We start from the raw sequence: 9,625 nt of genomic DNA, 5'->3' as shown, positions 1-9,625 counted from the left end.
CCACCAGAGCCAGACAGACCACCACGGCGGAGCAGAAGGAACAGGGAACCCCCCCGGTGAACCACACCGATCAGGAGACCATGGCGGAGACTGTAATAACGAAAGAGCAGAGACAGACAACACAGACAGAACATTGGGGTTGATAGACAAGGCTGAGTGTTCAGAGGCAGCCTCCTTGGCTGGGTCGGGACAGGACAAAAGTTTACAAACAACCTCCTTGGCTGATGCAAAGCACGCAAAGAATTCATAAACGGCCTCCATAGCCGTGACAGGACAGGATGAGGATTCCCCGACGGCCTCCATAGCCATGACAGGACGAGCAGAGAGTTCGCAAACGGCCTCTATAGCCGTGACAGGACGAGCAGGGAGTTCGCAAATGGCCTCTATAGCTGTGACAGGAAGAGCAGGGAGTTTGCAAACGATCTCTATAGCTGTGACAGGACAGGACAAAAGTTCACAAACGGCCTCCTTAGCCATGACAGGACAAGCAGGGAGTTCCCAAACGGCCTCTATAGCGGTGACAGGACGAGCAGGGAGTTCGCAAACGGCCTCCTTGGCCGAAACAGGACAGGCAGAGAGTTCACAGGCTGCCTCCTTGGCCGGAACAGGACAGGCAGAGAGTTCATAGGCGGTCTCCTTGGCCGGAACAGGACAGGCAGAGAATTCACAGATGGCCTTCCTGGCCAGAACAGAACAGGACAAGAGTTACTACTGACAACTCTGGAGGTTCTGCAGCGAATGCCGCCACCGTGACTCTGGACGATCAGCTGAGACGTGACGTGACTCTGGACGATCAGCTGAGACGTGACGTGACTCTGGACGATCAGCTGAGACGTGACGTGACTCTGGACGATCAGCTGAGACGTGACGTGACTCTGGACGATCAGCTGAGACGTGACGAAACTCATGAAGATCAGCTGAGACTTGACTCATGAAGATCAGCTGTGGCTAGACTTGATTCATGACGATCAACTGTGACTTGACTAGACTCATGATCATAGACTCGTGACAATCAACTGTGACTAGACTTGACTCAGGGAGATCTGTTGTGACTCGACTCCTGACGATCAACTGTGACTCGACTCCTGACGATCAACTGTGACTCGACTCCTGACGATCAACTGTGACTCGACTCCTGACGATCAACTGTGACTCGACTCCTGACGATCAACTGTGACTCGACTCCTGACGATCAACTGTGACTTGATTTGCCTCACGAAGATCAGCTGTGGTTAGGCTTTACTCACGTTTGGCAGCTGTGACATAACGGGGCGCTGTTGTGTCCGCCATTTTGCGATCGGGCTCCGCTGTCTCCACCATTTTGTGAGCGTGTTCTAGAGCGGCCGCCATAACACGAGTGAATTCAGGGTCGCGTTTCTCCGCGATATCCAAAGTGAACGCTGAACCAATAGACAATAGGGCATAGTCCATAAAATCACGTAGAGACGAGCGAGGACCCTCAGAGATCACTCGTGATTTTACTGGCTGGTTAAGGCCACTACAAAAGAAGTCAATTAAAAGGCAGTCCGGCAATTCTGAGCCTGTAGCTAAAACCAAATATTCCGTGATATACCCTTCCAGAGAATGTGTGCCCTGTTTAAGGGCTAACAATATTCTTGCCACATCCATACCTGGCCAATGTCCATCCGAGAAGCTGCTGGATCCTTGTATGGCCGAGTATTCTGTTATGGGGCTGACGAGACGTGAGACGTGCAGATCCACTTGCAAGCTATTTATTAGGAGAAGACAGAGACGTGGTCATAAAACAGGCATGGGTCAGATAATGGCAGACAGGTATATGGCGGGCAAGACAAAAGAAACCTAATGCTAGCAGAGGTGAACGATCGGCAAACAAAATCAAAGGGGCGAGACTAGAGGGATAAGTCCAGGAACAAGGCAAGGTCCAGGCAGGGGCAAACAGAATCAAAAATAGAGCAAGACGAGAGGAGGAATCTGAGAGACACAGGCGAAGATCAAGGAACGAGAACACAGACAAGGCAAGACTAAGGTAAGGATAAGACAAACTAAACAGGCTCTGTAATGTAGCTATCGCTAGAGGAGTGATAATCACTAAACAATACTCAGCAGTGGAATGGGATCAGAGCGAGAGTTAAATAGGGGATGTGTGAGTGATAACAGCTGTGTGCAATCAGTGCTGTGCAATCAACTGTGTGTGTGTCATCAGTGCAGTGGATGATGGGATATGTAGTCCGGGGTGATATGCAACAGTGTGTAGTGCGAGAGTTCATGAAATGGGAAGGGTGACCTCTGATGGCTAGCCGACGGAAGTTCATGGACCGAATACGTGACACAACGGTTGATCCTGCTTTGGTTCTACTTTAATTGTTTTGTTAATAGAGCAAAACTAAACAAAGTAACGGCACATATCTTCAGATTATAAGAACGATTTAGATTTTTCAAAATGTAATCCTCCAGAACAAAATTATTTCTTTCTCCTGTGATATCGCTTAGTTATTATACCAATGAAGCGGACTTAAACTGAATTTCAATCACATATGTAATTGTCATTCAGGAATTTAAGAAGGTATATGCAATATGTGTGTGTGTGTGTGTGTGTGTGTCCCGCAGGAAATGTACCCCCCCCCCCCCCCTTCACCCAACACGGACACACACAGCACCCCCACCCGAAAACATCTTCCCGCGCCCCTTGGAGAGTTAGAATATTTCGTTTGTCTGTCTGTAATTTAAGTTTATGTACATGACCATAACATTTTTGGTCACACCTTCTTATTCTTCATTATTACTACTATCATTAGTATATTACTAATGCAAGTGGATGTATCGGGAAAAATATCAAACATGTATTCTGTAACCCTTAAAAACAGTACTGAAGGCAACCCAAGCTCATTTAAAATACATGACTCTTGCTGCATTTCTGAAAAACCTGAAATACGCTGCTCCATGCATGTGGGTCAATTTTTGCAAAAATATATTGCAACGTTTGTAGCATGAAAGTAAAATGTCCAGTGACTTTTTGTGAATTTTTTGTTGTTGTGCCAAGTGCAATACTGTGCACGTTTACTACATCAGAAAATCTATTATTTTCTATATTTCTATCATCTGTGGTAAAAAAAAAAAGAAAAAAATGTGAGGTCATGTTGTGCAAGAAACTTTGTTGGTGTTTTACTGCCTCTAGTGTCCATTTCAACTGGAAACTGCAGTGAAACGTGTGTATAGGTACATTTTTGCAGTTTTATAGGAATGAAGCCAGAGTCATGTATTTCCAGTGAGTGAGTTCACAGCTGCTTTTCCTGATGTATAAAAAATAAAAATAAATAAATAAAGGGAAACTTAAATCAAAGTGTGTCACAATCATGACTTTGTGGTCTTCACATACAAGTTTTTTTTGTGTGTGATTTTAAACTTTTTTCTCCCTTGGTCTAGAAACAAAAATAAGCTATTTCTAAGTGTATTATATAAACATCTGCATCATGGATGAGGAAACTAGTTTTTACTGTACTTTGACCAGGGACTCACTCATGCTGAAATAGCTCTGTGTCTGTCAGTAATAAGCCACTTCCACATCAGTGTCCAAAATATCAGAAGGAGGCTACAACTACCATGGACACTATAGTGACTCTGGACAATTGGTCAGTTTCATTGCCAACCAACTCCAGGGACAGGGACATCTGCATGGTTACATAATGATGTTTAAGAGATGCCCATTGAAAAGCATGTGTCTGACCAGAAAAATAGTGAATGATGTACAGTTTTAAAGATCACAAGTAAACCGTTTTTGATTCGATTAGAAGACAGCATTTATTTACTTTAAATACACATACACATTTGCAAACAAACAAACAAAGTGCATTCTCATCTATCATTTTATGACCCTGCATTCTTTAAAGTGACAAAAGTGCCTAAATAAATATAAATCATGAAAGAATATGTAATACTGAAATCGAAACAGCATTATTGTGTAACATCATTGCTTTGGTGCGGTATTCTGTAAATGAATTTGCTCTTTTTCTTATTTACGACACTTCTCTTGAAACCTCTGGGACTGAAGACAGGCTCATGCAGGGTTGCCAGGTTTGAGAAACATAACCAGCCCAACTGCAATTCAAAACTCGCCCATTCAAAAAAAGCCCATTCGTGTTTTTTCCCATGGTTTTCCCTTTGGCGGGAGTCCTCCTCTGTCAAAATAGCATTCCAGCAGGGTGAGGGAAAGATCGCTTTAACCCGCGGACTAAAAAACAACCCGTGGCAACCCTGGTAAACCCACGGACTTGGAAACCCTGGGCTCATGACCTCATTCGCATGTGTGCATGTGCTATACGGTGAATTGGAACAGAGTGTGAAACCACTGAAAATGTAAAGACCATTTTCACAATTTTCATCCTGGGGAGCTTTTACATTTTGACTTGGGGGAAATTAATATATTATTGATGGTTAAGCCATATATGTGTTACTCACAATCAAATAGTTTTAGTGGAAGGATGAATCAAGTGCAGAGAGAAGAATCAGCCCGAATCTCAGTCCTTGTGTATGTTTGCAGAGGAAATGCTGAGTGTTTGCTAGCATTCATGCTGGGTCACTGCCTGAGAAGTACAGTATACTGCCTGAGATTTTAATTTTCTCACCCTTATACTGTCCAAATCCCAAAAGACTGAAGTCTCACCTCACATTATCAGGGGAACTCCTCTGCTTTTAGTCTACAGGTGTGAAGGACTGGATTTGTGTGTGTCAGCTCCACTCACCTTCATTTCTAGCTGTTATTTAAAAGATGTTACAAACACTTTCCAGTCACTGCCTCTCTTTGAACCCTGAGTAATGTAAGTTCTTCCTCCCTGGTTATTTCTGCTTTAGTGATTCTGTATACACAGAGTTTAGGTGTTCTTCTCAAAAAGACAGGATTAAAAAATGTTTAAAGAACTTACATACAATATTACATCACAAAATCTATTTTTGACAGTCAACACTGAACCAGTGAACAGCTTCAGTAAACAGTAAATACTTTGAGTTGGTTGACCATACCAGTCATTTTGACATTGACGAGATGTACCGCCGAGGTAACTCAGATGAGAAAGTTTCATAGTTTATTAATGATATCAGGCAAGGGTGCCCTCTGCTGATTGATTTTACTGTTCAAGTTATTTGCTTAGCACCTAAAGACACCACTTTCTTTATTTAGCCTCACTTGGCGTTTATTCAAATCAGCACATGGGAGGTCTCCTTTATCAGTTATAGTTACTTTGATAAAGTACAATTTTCCTTCAAAGAACTGGCATTGATATTTTCATGCTACATACTGTGTTGTTAATTGAGTTTAACACTCGGATGTTTTAGAAATGAAATGATGTTGAGCATATTTGAATGGTCAAGGCACAGGGCTTCAGATGACTTGGTTGCTTTTCTTTCTGCTGTCATCCACAGAGCTGACATAGTTGTTCATTAAATTGTACTACTGTATGCTTGATGCACTGAGGAGTTTTGCCACAATATACTCTACACCACTGCAATGCAGCCCTGCGTCCAGCTGAACACAATCACACACATGTTTTATGGGATGATACTGGCTGCGAAACATCCGGAGTGCGTGTGTTTTTACAACCAACACTCTTCATGACTTGGGGAAATAGGGGTGACTGATTGTGTTATAACCCTCAGACTGCTGTGCTGCTGATTTCAGATTGTCTTTTGTTTATTAATGACATTAACATACGGGTACGAGAGAACAGCTTTGGATGCAAGAGCTGTGCATGTACACATGGCAAGATTGGGTTTCCATAGAAACACAGCATTGTAGTTTTGATTGCATAAAACCTATTGCTTATGTTTGACATTATTAGCGGTGTTTGCAACTATTGCTGTTACTATTATTTTTACGTAGGTTAGGCAAATTGATATTCTGATCATATTTTTTTCCAAGCACAATTTACCAATTCCAAACCACATCAATCTTAATAACTACTATTAATTTTGCATTTAATAATTTATAAGTGATATGTAATTGTCCATGAAGGCTGGAAGTGAAAAACTCCTTATATTCAGGTGTGCATAATTATTAGGCAGGTTTTCTTTTACAGATAAAATGAGTCAAAAAAGAGATTTAACTCAGACTGAAAGTCAAAAATTAAATGCCCATGAGAAGGATGCAATACTAATGCAATCCTAGAATTTGCAAAGTTAAGGCATGACCACTGGACAGCGAAATGCTCCCAACACAGGACCCTGGGACAAGAACCAAGGCTCATCCACATGACTAAGGCACGAAGACATCGTTACACGTCCTTGATCATGTAAAATGGGTTGCCCCTCGGGTCCTGAGCCACCACTGCAAAGGTCTCATGTACAGCAGGCCAAAAGCTTTTACATTGGACGCTGCTGACATCAGGCCTAACAGTCTTTGAAACTGTTTCATAGTGAGTGACTGGTCTAGCTTGAATCGAATCGATACAAGCAGGAGACAGACATCAATGCATTGTTGTCGAATCTGATACCACACCAAGATCTCCTGAGGACATGCTAATTTCACAGTGCTTCAGGACGTGTTCATGCAGAGGTATATTTGGGATATTGGGGTTTGTGTGTGTGTAATGCTGTATAAATGGTATATTGTATTGTAATGTAACTAAACTTCCCCTTCAAGGGAACTTGTGCTGTGTCTGAGTTAGTCTTATGAACTTGCAAATAAACAGAACATACAGCACACAGCACTTTTCCGTAATCCTCATTTGAAATATTTCTAATGTTTAAAAAAGTGCTATGAAAGGATTTTTGATGAGCTCAGGTTTATCTACTCAGGAAGTCATTTTGTGGTTGAAAATCAGAAGACTACAATACTTAGCCCATAAGTCAGCTGGCTGAAGGCAGCCTGGGCCGTGCTGATAACATGGGCTTTTTGCTTCTGTTCTTGTGAGAGTTTTATTGATTCTCTTCCTCTGTATTACTTTTTGTATTGTGGATATTTGCTTTTCATCACCGACATTGTACATTTTTTATTGAGGTCGGATATAAGCAAGCTCAAACTAGATTCTGTTCACTGGAAAGACACAAATATTGATCTCATTTTCATGTGACCATTGGTCAAATCAGGATATATCAGTAATATAACAAATTAAATAAATCTCTTCTTTCAGTTTTACTTATTTTTACACTGCCAAACAAGACCATAGGTAATACACAAGACAACAAATCCTCTTTGCAAACCTTCCATGATGTATGAGACATTTTCATGGTTTTGTTAGTAAATTTAAGTTGCATGCATTGTATTTTAATTTCACGTGAATATATGCATAAAGCACTAAAGCTAATATTGCATGTAAATTGTGTCAAGATATGACAATTAATCTCTCAAAGCAAATCTCTTCACCACTTTCATAAGGTCCAGAGAGAGAGAACAAAATTTAGCTAATCTGATTTTCTTAATCTGTTTCTATTTGTTCTGGCTTGATAAGGTAAAGATGGTGCCTGAATGTTTAAACATTGTGAAACAATAAAAAGTGAGGCTAGCAAGATTTACATTCATGGCTTGCTGTGACCCACAGGAGGAGATTTCGTAAAAAAAAATGTTTCCTCTATAAGAGACAAGAGACAATACTGTTGCACCACTGATATACAAATCATATAAAAGTATTTGGAAATTGACAATACATTTTAAACTTACAGTATATTAACAGTACAGTATATTAAACATCTTCAAAATATCTACTAATTAAAATTATATTTAATATCTTCCATATATCTTCTAATTGGGGCAGCATGGTGGCTCATTGGGTAGCACTGTTTCCTCACAGCAAGTGATTCTAAGCAGTTTGGAGAATGGATGGATGGATGGACATGCTATCAGTGTGGACAAACTTCTCTATGCCTCTGGATCGAAAAACAGCCACTGGACTAGAGTGTTGTCATTGCAATATTGTAATGTCAGAACTCTAGACCAAGCACAAATCTATCATGATCTGTTTGTAACTCAAACTCTGTGTGAGCACTGGTGTAGAAGAAAACATATGTCTTGAAAATGATATCTTAAAAATGGTCTAGTCATTTCACAGTGCATGTTTTTTTGTTTTCTTGTTCTGTTGTTTACTTTGTATGGCAGTTTCATAGCCATCAAATTGGATGTGGAAGCGCTCTGATACTTTTCTAATTTTGTAGGAAAAACATCATTTGGATGAAAAAAACAAATCACAATTCAGTATGCAAATAGACGTAAGAAATCATCTTATTTTGATAAGCGAATTATTACAAAATGTATTATGAGTTATGAGCTGGTCATATACAACCACTGAAGTTTAGTGTATGTAAAAAAGGATGCAACAGCACAAACAGAATAGTGATTAATATTATGCGCTTTCTGTAGCATTTATTTTATTTAGGTCAGAATGTTAAAGATTAAGGTTAGGGATAAATCGATTACTGTATCTTCAGCCTAGGGTCAAGTATATAATGTTTGATTTTATTGGTTCAGACTGAATTCATGTTTAATACTTAGGGCTAGGAGTTTAGAAGAAAAGCAAAAAAATCTTAGCCAGAATGTTTGAGAACATCATTACTGTGTTGCACTGTACTAATAAAGAATTATGGTGAAGTATGATAATAATAATAAATAATAGTAATAAAGAAGTATGGTACTCTTCAGAGTGCAGCAATGCTTTTCCCAATTGCATTAGCTTGATTAATCTTTGACCGCTTCATTTTGTTTCTTTTCATGTATTTTCTCCGATAGGCATGACTTGTCAAGCGCGGACGTCGTACACAGAGGACGAGGTGCTGTGGGGCCACAGATTCTTCCCGGTCATCTCTCTGGAGGAGGGCTTCTTTAAAGTGGATTATTCTCAGTTCCACGCCACATTTGAGGTTCCCACAACTCCCTACAGTGCGAAAGAGCAGGAAGAGGCCTTACTCATGTCCTCTCCACTCATGGCCCCATCTCTGTGCAACAGTGGAGAGAAGAACAGCTCCCTGGACTGCCTGGAGCTGCTGGAGGATCAGGAGAGCACGACCAAATTACCAGCCAAGTTGCAGAAGATGACAGGTAGAGACGGGCTGCCCAGGAAGCTCCTGAGAATGAGCTCCACCACATCAGAAATGACATACAGCCTTGGCGAACTGCCCATGAAGCTCCAACGCATCAGTTCTGTGCCTGGGGTCTCGGAGGAAAAGCAGGTTTCCAAGACAACTAAGATTGCCACAGAGTCCATCAGCAAATCGGTTGCGGACTTGCCACCGAAACTGCAAAGACTGGCTGGGGGAGGAGGCCGCATGGATGGACATCTGCCCCCCAAACTCAGAAAGATGAACTCTGATTGTTTCACATAGAAGAACTTGTGTTTTTCAGCTGCTGTCAAAAGGGCCCTCATATAATTTGAGATGGTAAGCTTGTATATATATATAGAGAGAGAGATAAACCATATATGCAGTACCAATGAAGTAGGTTAGCGTAGTTCAAAACGTCTGTTCCTGTGGTGGCTTCATATGCAGTGAACAGACTCTTCCTGGTTGTTGTTACTACAAGCACAATCTGGTATGGATGACAACCTCAAGTGCATGTTAAAATATCTCTCTCCCTCTAATGGCATGACAAGCTGTACATATTTATTTGCCAAGGAAATGTTAGCAAATATTCATTTCTCCAAGCCATATGGCGATGTAGCGGACA

At 41.1% G+C, this 9,625-nt stretch overlaps 1 protein-coding gene across 1 annotated transcript; it reads left to right on the top strand.

Annotated features, from left to right (window-relative positions):
• Nucleotides 1-8,694: 8,694 nt before the first annotated feature.
• LOC107567067 (G protein-activated inward rectifier potassium channel 1-like) lies at nucleotides 8,695-9,403 on the top strand. The gene has a single exon (XM_016252660.1). The coding sequence runs from the start codon at nucleotides 8,695-8,697 to the stop codon at nucleotides 9,283-9,285; it is 591 nt and encodes a 196-aa protein (XP_016108146.1). The 3' UTR covers nucleotides 9,286-9,403.
• The last annotated feature ends 222 nt before the right edge of the window (nucleotides 9,404-9,625 follow it).

This window comes from Sinocyclocheilus grahami, unplaced genomic scaffold, assembly GCF_001515645.1.
Source record: "Sinocyclocheilus grahami isolate Dianchi unplaced genomic scaffold, SAMN03320097.WGS_v1.1 scaffold1126.1, whole genome shotgun sequence".
In the NCBI taxonomy this organism is placed as follows: domain Eukaryota; kingdom Metazoa; phylum Chordata; class Actinopteri; order Cypriniformes; family Cyprinidae; genus Sinocyclocheilus; species Sinocyclocheilus grahami.
The sequence above is the reverse complement of the archived record's forward strand: the minus strand, read 5'-3'. Positions and strand labels throughout refer to the sequence as shown.